A 16,336-nucleotide genomic window follows, 5' to 3' on the forward strand; every position below is an offset into this window, starting at 1 on the left:
CTTAACATAATTTAGTTACTGTGCCACAATTTTTAAATATACACATTTGTGGTATAGTAACTAAATTATGTATGCTACATTTAAGCTTCCTATTTCATCAGAATGAAAGGTCACTTCCATTCAGTTTCCTTTTAAATCATAAAACACAACAGTGCTGAAAGACTGTTCAATAGCTGCTACCAGTTTAGTAAAAACCAGTTTAGACTTGAAGTGAAGGTGAGCCCAAACAATGTTTTAATAGCCTCTCATCAGGCATGATATATAGTCTTGCTCTGTCCAAGGCTATAGCAAATACTTTCTTTTAAAGGTGTAGGTTTAAAAACAAAATGTAATTTTATAAATATTTTAAATAACTTCTGATACAAATTGCTGGGAAAGGATAATAGGAGGACACAGCAACACCACAATAAGTAGTAATAATCAGAACGAGAACAAAGTACTAGTCTTACAGAGAAGAGAAACATCACATCACCAAAAGAAAACATTGAGATTGAGAGAGAGAGATTTTTTTTAGATGGCGGATTAAAACCGATGGAGTGCAAAGAAAGTTTCAAAGACTTGTTTGTCAGAAGAAAAGAGGTGTTTAGAAAGAGCAACTGAAGGATGGATGGATCATTGTGAGATTTCTGAGAAAATGTTTTGTATGAACAATGCCCTCTGCCCTTCTCATGAAGGAAGAAGAGATGTGAAAGTGGGTCTCCTGCAAGGCAGTACACAGTGCTACCACGTATACTGCCCCCCCTGGAAATATTCAGCCATTTACCTCATCAGTCCAACAAACAACATTGTCATGATGAAATTGGGAGGGTAAGAGATACGTGTTTTGTGCTGGTACAAACAGCATGGAACAAACATTTTTATACAGCCAATGAAAGTGGTTGAAAGCATCTGAACAGCACCTAAGAAAAAATGAGAAACCAAGAGAGGTCAGAAGATGAATACAGCATTAAGTACCAAGCTATTAATTAGATTAATTTAGTTTCAGAGATCCTTGATAGGTGTCAACAAATATGGATGCTTATCTCTAAGCTTCATAAAATTCTAGTAAAAGCCCTTTCCCTCTGAAACAACCAGCAGGATAAGAGACAAAGATGGAGGATTAACTGTGTGCCTATACAAATTAGTTCACAGTTACCATGTCCCTCTACTCCTTAAAAACCAGATATGTTAACATGGTCATATGAAGACCAAACCTTTGCAATTCAGTGAGACCTTAGATACATGTAGGTCTCTGGAGATAAGAATACAAACAATTTATTTAAAATTAGACTTTAAGTTATTAAAAAAAACCCTAAAAACACAATTTTACCACTCAATAGACTACAAGGTTTCATTGTATACAAAAATTATATAGCACTCCTCTTTAAAGCGCTTTACAAACATTACCTTACAAATCGTCACAGAATCTCTATGAAATAGTTTTATCCCACCTTACAGAGGGGGAAACTGAGGCACAGAAATTTAGCAGATTCACTAAAAGCCAGAGGGAGTCCATGTCAAGTCCAAAATTACAACTTAGGCATTCCTAGACCCCAGTCCTGTGCTTAGACCACTTGAGCATGCTGCTCTCACTCTGAACAAACCACTCGTCAGTTTAAGTCTATCACACAGAATCTGACACTCAAATATTTTAATGGAACCGAAGCTTATAATGAAAATCACAATTACCTAGCATGCTGGGTTCTCCTTCCAGTAGTGAAAGAATGTATTTGTTAAGAAAAAGGGTACAAAAGCTAAAGAAAAACCACAATGTGAGGTAGATCAGAGCATGATAATTCCAGATGCCCAAGTCCGACTCAATGACTGTAGTCTCAGTGATGGTTATTTTCAGTACATTTTCTTCTGGTACACTGTCACTCCTGGCAATTACAATTTTCTCACTCCTGTTAGCAAAGAAGGGGCCCAACTGAAATAATGATTTCCCCTTTGACTTTTCCTCAGGGACAGGAGGATCAAAGTCCGCCAGAGTCTGAGTGTTTGTTACAGATGACATGTTGATGTCAGGAGACTACTGTTTGGTCTTAACATAAAGCAACATTGACTTGGTACAGAACTGCACAGTGAAGAGACAAAAATAATGTCATGTAACTAATCTTTCGGCTCCAATGGTCCATAAAAGTTTATTTGGTCCTCCAGACAACATCTTGTTTAGAAATAAACTTCACATACTTCCTTCCGGTGGTCAACTGCTTTCTCTGAAGATTTAAAAAAAGAAGGAAAGTTCACAGTTATGTGAGTACACTTCCATTTTCTGAATATTTCACATCACAGAAGTGCCATGTTTCATCTGCAGCTTATGAAGAGGATAAAGATTTGTATTTGTTTTAAAAACTGAATTCTCCCTGCTAGCATGATCAAGATATCAAGTCCTAGAAGAAAATCTTGCCTAAACATAGCTTTTGAAGTGCTCAAGATAGCACTGGCAAAATGAAACCCCAAAGGTCTGTTTTCTCCTCTCCATCAAAATATATTAAGTGAATACCTTCACTTTCAATTGGAGAATCTATTCTTATTCAATGTGCTGTTCTCTGTTCTGCTTATTCATAGATTCCAAGGCCAGAAAGGACCATTGTGATCATCTGTCTCACCTCCTGTATAACACAGGCCATAAAACATCCCCAAAATAATTCCTAGAGCAGAGCTTTTAGAAAAGCATCCAATCTTGACAACCAATTGGTGGAAAAATCTCCACGTAAGAGTCAATCACTGCTTTACAACTCAGTTATCGGCAACAGAGCATGTCTCTTCATTTCTATTCTCTTATGAGTTACACAAAGTCTGGTGAACCACAGAAGAATTTAGTGAGTAAAAGAACAAGGAACAACACTCTATGCTGTCTGTTCTTCCACATAAACTATGTGACATAATCACAGTAAGGTAACTGATCTGTTTTCACAAATAGGGTCCAAAGTTTGCAACAAGGACTAAATTGTTCTTCAGTAACTTTTTACCATCAGCATAAAAAGCCACCAACAGATTTACTTTTTTAGTTTGTAGTCCATATTTTGGGAGTGGGGGAGAGTGAAGACAAGAGAACAGCTCAGGTAGAAAGGAAGTGAATTATAGGTGGGGCTTTTCATGGTTCCAAACAAGTAGTTCCTACACGAATGAGCAAGTTGGAAAGGTATATTTGGAGCAATGACACAGACTGAGGCTCGAGAGCCACAAAAGTGGCTCTTTACTTTGTCTCCTGCGGCTCTCTGCAGCACATGATGTTAAAACACTGTGTGATTTAATTATTAATAAACTAAATTATAAACGGAACAGGATGCATTTACTATGTTATTAACCAATTGTAGTAGATAAAATAATAATACTTGGTCAGTCATTTTGTTATGAGAATACATACATACATACATACATACACACATACACACACACAAAATGGTAAATGAAACAATGAATTCACATTACTGCGGCTCTTTTGAGTAACGTTGATCGCTAAGTTGACTCCTGAACCACCGAGATCTTAGTATCACTGATTTAGAGTATCAGTGGCTCTGAGGACACTCAACTGATTGAAGAGTTTAAAAAATGGCACTATTTGATGGCAGGTTACCATGGACATTTTGGAAACAATGTCTGCAATGAGGTCGTTATACAACAGTGCATCTGAACAATGGCAGCACAGCAAACACTACACAGCAAGTATAAAACCCACAGGAGTTAGCAAGCGCTAATGCACTGGTTTTATGGGAAAATGTTTATTCAGTAAATTGGCCAGGATACATATTTGCTTTCTTCACTTTTTTTTTTAAGCCAGACTTGACAGGGGCATTACAAAACCTTTGATAAATGAGACTGAAAAGTTAATAAGTTTCACTATATCACACCTTTTGTATTCCCCCTGAACTTCAACTATTTTGTATTGAAAGTTTCTACTTTGCAGATATGACTTTTATTCTGTAGCAAAATGGACCTCCGCCTACCCACCCTGGCCCTTTTTCTTCTACCAGCAGCAGAACACCCATTGTTATGAAGTGGTGCTAGGGTACTGGCTCTTCCTATACTGATTCCAGTACATAATATATTCATGTTGATCCAAAAATGCTTTTATGGTGGTTAATTTCACCCATGAGCTAAATACATTCAGTATTATTTCTTTTAAACAGACAAATTGCTTAAGAGTGCTGCAGCACAAATTCTGGGCAAAGTCCTTTCTTCTCTAAGTCTGACACTTTGAAGCACTGAGTTTTACATGATTGTAAATTCTATAGTAATACGGAAAGCCCCCTTGCCCTCTGATCCAACTAGTTCAGCCTGGATTCGCCCACATGCACCCTCAAACATTCATGCAGAACAAGGCCATGAAATTGTAGGATGTCATGATCGGAGGATGACTAATTTCTGAAGCTGTCAGTGAACCAGAACTGCTAACATTTAACATTTCCCTGGGAAAAAATGAACATTTTTTTCTGTTGCACAGGGACAGATTTAGGCTCGGTACTGCTCTCTCTCTCTCTCTCTCTCTCTCTGGTACTTATAAGTTACCCCACTACCGCAGTATCTGAGAACTTAATCTGATGACTTGACCTGACCAAAGGAAATGAATGGTAGCAATCTCATTAAAAAATATGTCCAATTCTAAAGCTCACTAGCAGGAACACCGTTCATATCAGCTCTAGTCATTATCTGCTGATTATAAATTTATTAAGAATAGCGTTAATTTTCCAAAGGTTTCAGGGAGACAGCTAAAATATTTGGGAAAAATAAGAGATTCATAAAAGTCAGGTTTGAACCCAGCCAGTCAACCAGCTTCCCAAAACACCCGTCAGCATAGTGAAAGACACGTCCCTGTTCCACAGTGATCCAGGATTGGGGGAACCTACAACAGTGTCTCTGAGGAGAGGCACATGAAATCCTAGAGGTGGGGATGGGAGGTAAGCTGCTTCAACTGCTGACTGGTTCTCAGTAAATCTGTGTTTTATTATACCTGTCCATAAGCTTTGAGAAGTATTTCAACCACTGTATCCTTCTCACGGAATTCCCTTGATTAAATTTACATTGTACACTGGTGAATCAGTAAAGAATAGGCGTTCAATGAACCATAATGTAGTGAAAAATTTAGTTCCAGTACTATTCGCATTGACTTCAAAAGCATTATCTTCCTTGAGCATAGTTACGAATGTGGAAGTGTTCACAGGATGGGACCCTAAATATATTTACAACATGACAACCAATGAAACATGTACGGGAAACTACATTAATGCCATGATGAACAAACTAAAATAGACTACAGCAGCTGCTAGCCAAGAGAGATATTAAATGTCATAAAATATTTATCTTTATCATTCATAGCCATTTAATGTATAACAGAATTGGACTGAGTCTTCTGTCTTAAGATCAGTGCTCTGTTTATTGAACTGTTAATGAAGATAGGGAATCCAAGATTGAGTTCTTTGCCACATATACAGTAACTGTGTCCTCCCTTCAAGAACTTGGTTTTAAAGAGGGAAAAAAGGTACAAGGACACAAACCATGGAGATTACACAGCAAAACACCTTCCTAGGGCAATATGCTGGTCTCTGATCAGGGAAGAATTCACTTGTTGAATTCCTACTACAGCAAAATAGACCTATTTTCATACAAATGCGATTTTTAAAAAAAATATATAAATCAATGGAATAAAAGGGAATGATGCAGAGTGGGAAAAGCAATGTGTCAGTTACTCACTATAAAGCAATTATACTGTAGTAATACTCAGCTATTTCTGCACAAGCATTACATTTGCAGGGGATTAACATAAACTGAAAAAATCACTCTCTGGCCTGGAGGTGGGCTTCAACTCTCTTCAGAGCAATCCACTACCTGGAGATATAAGACAATAGTGGCAAACTTCAGGGGGGACTCTCCATCTCTGGAGAACTTGATGGGATAGTACAATGTTGTTCTGATTCCTTCCAGCATAAGAATTAAGACTTCACAAGTCCCACACTCAAGAAACAAAACTCCCAACTGTAAACATTGTTTATAGTGTAAAGTAACTCCACACAATAATGAAAGACAGGAAGTGAAGAATATATCCACTTGAAACTGCAGTGGGAACTTTGGTTGGTGGAATGTAATTACACAAGTTGGAATTTAGCCAAGTCACTTGGGCTTTTTAGTGACAAATGGTCAAATAATATCAAGATGGCAGCAGTTTTAGCAACACTGTGTTCCCTACTTCCATTCTATTATTTTTGTTCAGTAATGAAACAAAGGAAAGACTGCTACCTACTGAATCAGCATTACTATTTCTTATAGCCCCTGGTACACCTTGGGAGTACTGCATCAAACCAATGACTTGCCATCCCCTTCTGAGATATGAAAAGATCGCAACATATGGTGGCTTGGCTTTGCCCCTTGGGTACGGATGTAGTGAATCCAAAACAGTGGCTAATATTTTGTGGCTCCCTTGCACCCGGTACAATCCTGCTGAAATATTCATAATTTGCAGAGAGAATAGCTACACTTTTTTTCCTTTTTTTATCTGGGTAGAAACATTGTTCCTGGTTTCCTACTTTTTAGCTCAGAGAAAATACCCTGAATATTTAAGATGAAAGTGCCATCGCAGCCTTGAGATAGTGCCACTGGTGCTATAGTAACAAGGGCAACAAAATATAATAATGAGGTTCCCAACCCCCGCACCATTTTTATATCATATTTGGTATCATTTTGTTAAACAGCATGACATTCAGTAAAAGTTAACACTCTAGCAATGAAAGGATTTTAAGAGAAAACAAACACACACCCCCAAATTACTGACCTGCTACCTTAAATTAACTGGAAAGTCTGACATTGGCTGAAATAGGTCCCCATCTGGGATTAATTTGGTCGTCTTCCCCTGATACCAACAGTCATGCTGTTTACAGATAGATGAAAACGTGGCAGTAGTTGGGAGACTGGGTTGGATTACACACAGAAATTGAATCTTCTGGCACGTTAGAACAAGCAGCAGGCAGTGTACTTTATAGAGCTTCCCTAGTTCACTCCCAACACCAAAAGTGCATTAAAAATAAAGCATGCTACATTAAAAATGAGAAAATTAATATACAATAAAACCTTTGAGTGACTCAAATCAATGCTGGAGTATAAAAGAAGAAACTAGATAAGAATCCACAGACTGCTATCTCTTAGTTAGGCACGAAAACATCACATTTGAGAAGCTATTTGAAAGATATCCTGCACTTGTAGACTCATAGGATACATCTATACTGCAAAAAACCCACCCACAGCAGTGAATCTCAGAGCCCAGGTCCACTGACTTGGACTCATGGAGGTTGCACTATGGGGCTAAAAATACCAGTGTAGATGTTCCCACTCGTGCTGGAGCCTGGGCTCTGAGACGCTCCCCGGATTCCAGAGCCTGGGCACGTGCCCAAACCCAAATGTCTACACTTCTATTTTTAGCCCCATAGCACAAGCCCAAGTCTGCTGACCTGGCCTCTGAAACTTGCTGCCACAGGATTGATTTTTTTTTTTTTTTTTTTTTTTGACGTGTAGATGTACCCAAAGATTCCAAGGCCAGTGAGGACCATCGTATAACACAGGCCAAAAAATTACCCCCAAAATAATGATTTTTGAACTACAGCATATCTTTTAAAAAAAAATCCCATTCCCCCTTCCTCTCCATTTCTAAAAGTTCACAGTTTGACCATAAATGCTCTAAACTGAAACTGACAGCTCACTGAAGCAGCAATATTTTCTAAAGGAATTTGATAAGAAAAGTGTTAGACAACAAATAAGTGGCCTTTGTCATAAATATACTCTTACTGATGGCAGCAGCCAGTTTGCACAACTATAGGAACAACATCAAGGTGACAATCTGTAGTATACCGTGTAATGGATAAGCCTGTCTTATCTAGAAGTTTTCTTCAATACAACCAGTCATCATAACAGTTCTGCAGAGTATAAGGTGATTGTTCTCCAAGTACTCACAAAGAAAACATACTTCTGAAGAAAGATTTTTTTTCTTTCTAGAAAATATGAAAGAAAGGACCAGTGTCCTTTTAAATCAACATATACCTGCCACTGGAAATTTCCACTACATGCATCCGACAAAGTGGGTATTCACCCACGAAAGTTTATGCTCCAATACGTCTGTTAGTCTATAAGGTGCCACAGGACTCTTTGCTGCTAAATCAACATTGCAGATCAGTAAGATTATTGATAATTACATTCTGCTATCTATCTACAGTTCTTTAGTCAACACAAATTTGTTCATACTAAAGCATAACATTCCAACCACTAATGTAACTGAGTATGGTGGACAAGTTAATACATAGGTCTCAATTAAAGCTTATGTAGCAAGACAATCAATTCCAACTAGAACTAGGAGAATAACTGATTTTTCAGTTTGGCAGCAGTTTGAAATTTAAAAATAAAAAAACTGGTTTGGGTCTGTTCTAGAGTAGGGATTCAAACTTGGATCTCCAACACACGGCCAAATATTATAAGGCAGGGAGAGGGTGGCACTACCTCTTCCTTCTCCTCCTTTTTTGTGAATGGCCAAAACTTTGTGTGTCAATTTTCCAAATATTTTCAGGTCAAACAATACTATTCATCCAAAAATTTTCCTCCAGCTTTACTTACAACAATTTTAAAAATAGGCAAAAGTTTTTTTACCTCTAGGAGTGCATCAGAGATGCCAAGGAAACAAGAGGCAGCTAGTGAAAATCCAGTTGGAGACACTGAGCAGAAATTATAACACTGACCTGAATTTTCCTTGCACAATCCTTTTGAGAACTTTTGTGGCAGAGCTACAGATGACTGGACTGTTTCCATCCAACTCTGCCTAAGAACACACAGTAATCTTGTTTACAAAGTGAAAAAGCCAAGAGCCTTTCAGAGCCAGTTTCTCATTAACAACAAAAGACCAGGAAAGATAAAAGTAACTGCAGATTCAAAACCAACTTGGGTATCAAACCTTGTTCTATATAAGACTGCCTCACTATCTAACACAGGATCAAAATCCTCACAACAGTTATTTAAACTAACTTTTTGGAGGCAAATGTAATTATGACCCTCATTTAGAAGTGTGTGTTATTATATATAATATGCAGAAATTGCATAAGACTAAAATCCAGATACATAGGATTTATGTCATAGATAAAATATGCGTGCACACACATTTACTGTTTTAAATTGACCAAAAGAAATACATTAAATAAATGAAAGACAGCACGTCAAGAAAAACAATACAAAGAACATAAAAGAATCACATTATGAAAGAAAGCATGTATGCTAACAAGAAATATGATATACAATAGAGTAGAAATAAAAAATATCATTCCCAATACACTTGGTACCTTATTTGTTAAATGCATATTGCAGCTCAATATTTTGAGTACACAGTACACTGCATAACCTTATAACAATCTATCATGGCAGTTCCAATAAGCATCCTGAGTATTTCTATATTTGAAGAGTTTTAATTGGAGGGTGCTGAGAATTTCTTGTGTCTGCGATGTGTGGTCTAATAGTTTCTTCTGGACACTTCAATTTCTCAGCTCATGTCATTTTCAGGTATTTCACTGAATCTTTAGTGCAAAATTCTGCCCTTGTACCCAACTGATTGGCTTCAAATCAGATACCCTGCGCACCTGACCTAGGTGTGTCTGCCATTAAGGAAGCAGACTCTAAAGATCAAGATCTGCCCTGTGCACCTGAGAGGAGAATTTTCCTCTTAGTCCACTTATTTTTCAGAGACTGGAAATTCAATAAGCAATCTGAAGAGACTTCTTGTGATGACTGGGACAACAAATTTACCCTAATTGTGAGTTCAAGTGTAAAAAGTATATTAATGTTCATAAGATATTACAATAACCTATAACAACAAATGATAATGAAAGTAGGTCAAGTTGTTTTTAATAGTGAATGTTATAAACAGGTGCAAGAGAACCAGACTGAGAAACTAAATTAGTCCAAACAAAAAGCCAACTTGATATGATTCCAGGACTATGTTGGAATCATGTTAGGTAAAAATAGATTGTACTGGAAATTAAGGAACCAAAACTGATGTGTTGGATATTAGGCCTACCTGGAGGACAAAATAACAAGAGGATGGGCTATTCCACCCATCACTCCCTTTTTGGGTCCTTCAAAAAAAAGAGACTTTGGACGTGAAAGAACAGATGGAGGCTACTGAAGCAAGCTTCACTATCATGGCTGCCAGCCACACCACCTGCTGGGACTCTTGCCCTTTGTCATCCTAATTTTGACAGGTGTCCTGACGAGACCAGGCCAAAGAGAGGGACACAGATAACACTGCCACCTCTACCAGCTCCAGTTGAAACCCATACACCACCCTGGATGAAACGGGATCAGACTTCAACAAGAACAGCAGCAGCAACAGCTCCAGCAAATCTCAACTAACTTTTTCTCTTTTACCCAAAAGAACAGTTACCACCATCTTTGAAACCATCTAAGAGACTGTCAGACAAGGGTGGTTTTCCTTCTTAAACTCTCTCCAGATAAAGGGAAAGGGAACAAGAAATGTTGCTAAAATTAAAGCCTTACTTAAATGCTTTAACTGTTTTTCCTCCTTTTCTGTATCTTTCATAAAAGGTTAAAAAGGATTCATCATGGTACTAAGCAGAAAGGGCGATGGAACAATTTGTATAGTGGAGGTGCTGAGAGCCATTGAACCAAACTGTAAACCCTGTATATGATGGAAACCACTTCAAGCCAGGGGGTGCGTCAGCACCACTAGTTCCACCACCTGTGCTAAGCAGACTGAGGTCTCTGCATACCAAACCCTGAACACTGTTCAAAACTGATCAAACAAATGAATACGTGTTTTTTTAAAAAGTAATATTTTCACTCATGACCTACTCCAGGCTTTGAACCTTCATCTCCAGAGGTGAGAAGCTGGTGTATTAATCCAATTATTAATTAGCCTCCAAAATGGAAACATTAAGGATTCTAAGGCATAAAAATAAGAGCTGTAGTTCAGAACTGATACTCTTATCTGGAAGGGTCCACCTTGAACAGAAGTGTAACTCAGCACACACATTTCATGCCACATTCCTGACTCCTGCACTTTCTGGACTGCAACAAGCTGCTCCACACAGGCAGAGCCCTGCACTCACATTGAGCCCTGGGTTTAAATACTTATAATAGAATGATACCACCTCCTAGTAGCTGAATTCCTGATAGTCTCATGCAAGGAACTTTGCAGGAGGGAGAAGGGGAAGCCTACAAACTTGCATTTATTTCAAAACCTTTTTTTGTTGCTAGATCACCAGTGATTATGCTATGAAACAAGCCTTAGTTGTTTCAAATTCTGCAAACTGTCAGCCATAAAAGTGTTTTTAGTTATTTTACTTCAGAGATCAGAAGAGTAAACACTCAAAACTACTGTCTCAGGGAGAAGCAAAACTCATAGTCAAAGATGATCAAATCAACACCTACATAGCACCTCGATCACAGATCCCCAATCATTCTACAAAGCAATGCAGGTGTTATTATGCCCATTTTACCGAGAGGGAAACAGACACACAGACTTGCCTAAAGTCAGTTTGTAGCAGTCAGGATTAGACCCCCACAAGTTCCCAACTCCCAGTCCAGGGACCCCCACCCCAGATTATACCTGCCATTGTGATACTGCACCTACCCACTACCCCCAACAAAGACCACCTCCCCCAACAGAGACCCACCAAATAAACCGCCTACCCCCTCCTCCAGCAAAGACCGCCCCCAAATAACCACCTGCCCCTCCCCCAGCACAGACCCCCCCCAATAAACCGCCTCCCCCAGCACAGACCCCCCAAATAACCGCCTGCCCCTCCCCCAGCACAGACCCCCCCAATATACCGCCTGCCCCTCCCCCAGCACAGACCCCCCAAAATAACCGCCTGCCCCTGCAGGGGGCCGGGCCGCCCCGCCCCGCCTCGCCTGCCTCTCGCCGGACCTCAGCCCGGGCCCTCCCCGCCGTTGCCGCCACCTGCCGCAGTCCCGGCGCGAGCCATTCCGCCGCGCGGGGCTCTGACGGGAGAAGGCGCCACTCGGCTCCCCCCGCCCGGGCCGACCAAAGCTCTGTCCCCGCCCGCTGCCGGCAGGGCCAACCGGCCTCCGCCGCGGCGTTGCGGGCTGGCCAGGAACGTCCCACCCGGCTCCACCGGCAGCCTCCGGGGCGGGGGCCCGAGCCCCGCACCCCCGCGGGTGGGGTAACACCCCCCCCTCCCAGGGGCCCGAGCCCCGCACCCCCGCGGGTGGGGTAACACCCCGCCTCCCCCAGGGGCCCGAGCCCCGCACCCTGCGGGTGGGGTAACACCCCGCCTCCCCCAGGGGCCCGAGCCCCGCACCTCCTCGGGTGGGGTAACACCCCGCCTCCCCCAGGGGCCCGAGCCCTGCACCCTGCGGGTGGGGTAAAACCCCGCCTCCCCCAGGGGCCCGAGCCCCGCACCCCCCAGGAGGGATAACTCCCCCCGCCCCCAGGGGCCCGAGCCCCGCACCCCCCAGGAGGGGGTACCTCCCCCGTCCCCCAGGGGCCTGAGTCCTGCACCCCCAGGAGGGGTAACACCCCCATCCCTGGGGATCCTGAGCCCTGCATAATCCCAGGAGGAGTAATGCCCCAATCCTGGGTGGCCTGAGCCCTGCACACCCCCAGGAGGGATAACCCCCCAACCACCTGTGGGGACTGAGCCCCCCCATTGCTCCCACAGAAAGGTTAACCCCTCAATCCTGGGGGGCGAGAAGCTGAGCCCTCCATACCCTCCCAGAAAGGGTACCCCTCCAAATCCTTGGAGGGCCTGAGTGCCTTTTGCCCCCCTCCAGCACCTAGGGAGAGACAGCCCACCACCACCATTCCAGGGATGGGGAACCTGGGTGGGGTGGCAGGGTGACGGGGGACAGCCCCTAATGGGGGAAGCAAACAAAGGCTGTGAACCCATCCTGTTTAGGAGCGCTAGCTGGGCAGTGCTGAGGTTGCCATCTTTGAGACATGTTGCCACCTCATGATGTGGCGCTGTCCACAAAGACACTTTGGGGCTGCTTGGACTCTGGAGGTTCAGGATGCGGCCATGAAAATCAGGCTTGTCTCCTGCATAGGCAGCAACCTGTGCAATTGTGTGAAATGAGGACAAGACCTCACAAAACCCACCCCCACAACTAGCCCCTCTTGGTGGCAGGCTCAGCACTGTGGCCAAGCAGTAATGAGCTTTGGGGCCAAAATCCCCTCACATTGCTGGAGAGATTTCAGAAACAATACCTACAATTCTGGAGTAAACAGCATTTAATGAATAAACACACATAGAAATGTAATGGACTAAATGAAGGAAGCCCTGGAGTTATTTGTCTCAGTCCAAAACTCTGCTGACTGTAGACTAAATCTACCCAGTTACACTGCAGAAAATCCAGAATAACTCTACTGAAGTCAATGAATCTGGTCCAGTCTCATTATGATAGATGCAGGCTTGTAATACTGATAGATACACGGGTAATACTGCCCTCTACTGTTACATATGTGTTTCAAACCTCCCCAAGTTTAAACATACAAAGTTTAAACTCCCCCCACCACTGCCAGAAAGGGGGCTCAACTTTCATAAACCCACTGAGTCCAAAAGTAAAAGAGAAAACTATGCGTCAAAAGTAAGGTCTGAAGACTCTACACTTCAACCTTTATTATTCAAACTTTCAATATCAGCAATTCCTAATTATCCGCTACAGGATCATATTTTCCAACATCTATTAATCACATTGAAATTTTTCTAAAACCTGGTTTATCTGAAATTATTCATTGTCCTCCTTTACCTTTCAATAACTGAGCTTCATGTGATACTCCACAATATAAACCCACTAGGGCAGGGACCACGCATGAAATTCTGGCCCCATTGAAGAAGACAAGGGCAAAACACTCCCATTTACTTCAATGAGCCCAGAGTTTCACCCCATATTCTCTAGAGGTCGGAGGCTACTCTGGAACCTTAATCATAATAAACGTGCACTGACTTGGTTTTTACTGGTAGTCCTGTAAAATGTCAAGAGTATCTTCTATCACAACTGCAGTCAGGAAAGAATGTTATACTTTACATGTCTGAGTGGGCAAATAATCTACTCAAGTCTTCTCAGTGATGATCAACATCTACAGAAGTGAAAACTAGAGGGTATTATTATTTCAATTTTGCACATTTAAAATGTCAATATAGACAATTTAGTAGTGTGGTTCAGAAAATAATTGGGTATGGCACAGCAACTGAAAAACACAATCATGCACCCTTTAATCTGAGTATATGTACATTGGTGATTCCAGGAGAAACAGACAAATGCTCAACATATAATTTTATGACAAACATTCAACAAAATGGGAAAAACAAATAGGAATTTCTAAAATTGCTAGTTCATTCTGAGAGTCAAAATTGGGGAGGCTACTAGAATCTGGCTAGTTTGTGACTGTGGAGAGGGGATAGTTGGTGTATTGTCTATTACTGGGTAGACAACATGTTCAAAGGAAGAAGATTTAGATTAGAGATAAACAGGAACTACATGTAGACGAAACAGAAATATCAAGTCAGAAGTGGATACTTGGGTGCAAAACTCACTCAATTTGTTCTTCAAAGATTGAGAGTTCACTGCTCAGATTTTGGTCTAAACTATTTGACAAGACAAGTTTATTAATGAAAACAAAAAAGATAAGACCAAGGTGAACTGATTTAAATAACTGATTTTAATCATTATTTAAACCAGGAAGCAGGAAATCTTGATTTAAATGACCTAGATCAGTTCATGGAGGATAGGTCCATCAACGGCTATTAGTCACAATGGCAGGGTTGGTGTCCCTAGCTTCTGTTAGGTCACTTGATGATTACCTGTTCTGTTCATTCTCTCTGGGGCACCTGGCACTGGCCACTGTTGGAAGACAGGATACTGGGCTACTTTGGTCTGATCCAGTATGGCCATTCTTATGTTCTTATCAGTCTTAACCTTGTTTTGCATTTGTACTTTTAGTTATTTTCCTAAAGGAAGGTTGATTCTCATTGATTGGTTACCATTAAAACATCTGTGACTAAATATAGCCTTTACACTACATGTGTTGCTTTTTTTTGCTAATCAGGAGGATAAACTATATATACACATTTATTTAAGCAATTACAGCATATACATCATAAGCAGCATTTAAAGACTCCAGTAATAAATATAAAAAGAAAAGGAGTACTTGTGGCACCTTAGAGACTAACCAATTTATTTGAGCATGAGCTTTCGTGAGCTACAGCTCACTTCATCGGATGCATACTGTGGAAATTGCAGAAGACATTATTATATACACAGACATCATGAAACAATACCTCCTCCCACCCCACTCTCCTGCTGGTAATAGCTTATCTAAAGTGATCATCAAGAAGGGCCATTTCCAGCACAAATCCAGGTTTTCTCACCCTCCGCCCCCCCACAGACAAACTCACTCTCTTGCTGGTAATAGCCACAAGTACTCCTTTTCTTTTTGCGAATACATACTAACACGGCTGTTACTCTGAAACCAGTAATAAATATAAGACTTCTGATAAAAATAGCAAAAATTGGCAACCTGCACCATAAGGAAGGCTGAGGCTGAAGGACCAAGCTCTGGATTCCAGCCTTGCTGGGGAAAAGATCAAAAAATGCCTGAGAACGGGATATTATTGGTACCTGGGTAAAAAACACTGGCTTCCCTGCTCTGCAGAAAGATGGAGCACTTGATCTAAGAGCTCTTTTCTCTCTATCTTCTGTTAATTTGTCTCAGTATTATTCTGCAACAAAGACATACTCAGAGAAGACATGGTTTGAAAGCTTCTTGATCTTGGTACATCACCAACCAGAACTGTAACCAGCTCCTTTCAGGCCAGTCGAAATACATAATTTAATAAGCAGAAGCAAGTACTAATACAGCTGCCTGCAAGGACAGAGGAGGTTACAGCAACGTACTCAGTATACTCATGTCACTGAGCCTAGGCCAAAGGGTGTTTCTGCCCCCAGCGCAGTCAAGCACTCCAGTTTTAATGCTCCAGTGGGCACTAGATCAGATCCTCATGGGGAAGATACCTGCATGTGACCACTTAATTATATTTATGTCACAATATATAGGGGGCAGGTTCATCCTCCAGGGGCCCCTCTCCAGCACCAGCTTGGGTTGGGGTGTTCAGCCTCCAGGAGCCTCTCTCCAGCTGTTGCGGGGTCAGCCTCCAGAGGCCCCTCTCCAGCACTAGCTTGGGGGTGGGGGTGGGGGTTCAGCCTCCGGGGGCCCCTCTCCAGCACTACCTTGGGGGTGGGGGGGGTTCAGCCTCCGGGGGTCCCTCTCCAGCTGCGGGGGGGAGGTCAGCCTCCAGAAGTCCCTCTCCAGCACTAGCTTGCGGGTGGGGGGTTCAGCCTCCGGGGGCCG

The 16,336-nt window shown here is 41.7% G+C and overlaps 1 protein-coding gene across 7 annotated transcripts in view; it reads right to left on the bottom strand.

Moving 5' to 3' along the window:
• The window catches only part of SLC35E2A (solute carrier family 35 member E2A), a 31,649-nt gene extending 15,480 nt beyond the window's left edge, over positions 1–16,169 (bottom strand). The window contains exons 1-4 of one of the 7 annotated variants that reach the window (XM_037880984.2): positions 11,894–12,063; positions 8,697–8,776; positions 1,669–2,195; positions 764–899 (exon numbers count right to left, since the gene is read on the bottom strand). In XM_037880984.2, the coding sequence (XP_037736912.1) occupies positions 764–899; positions 1,669–1,993 (461 nt within the window). In that variant the 5' untranslated portion in view covers positions 1,994–2,195; positions 8,697–8,776; positions 11,894–12,063. Of the gene's footprint in view, positions 1–763; positions 900–1,668; positions 2,196–6,748; positions 6,845–7,818; positions 8,668–8,696; positions 8,777–11,881; positions 12,064–15,606 lie in introns of those variants that run through there. The other 6 variants (XM_043531512.1, XM_037880983.2, XM_037880986.2 and 3 more) reach the window with 6 other exon arrangements.
• Between the last annotated feature and the right edge of the window lie 167 nt (positions 16,170–16,336).

The sequence above is a fragment of the Chelonia mydas genome, chromosome 18 (assembly GCF_015237465.2).
Source record: "Chelonia mydas isolate rCheMyd1 chromosome 18, rCheMyd1.pri.v2, whole genome shotgun sequence".
NCBI lineage: Eukaryota > Metazoa > Chordata > Testudines > Cheloniidae > Chelonia > Chelonia mydas.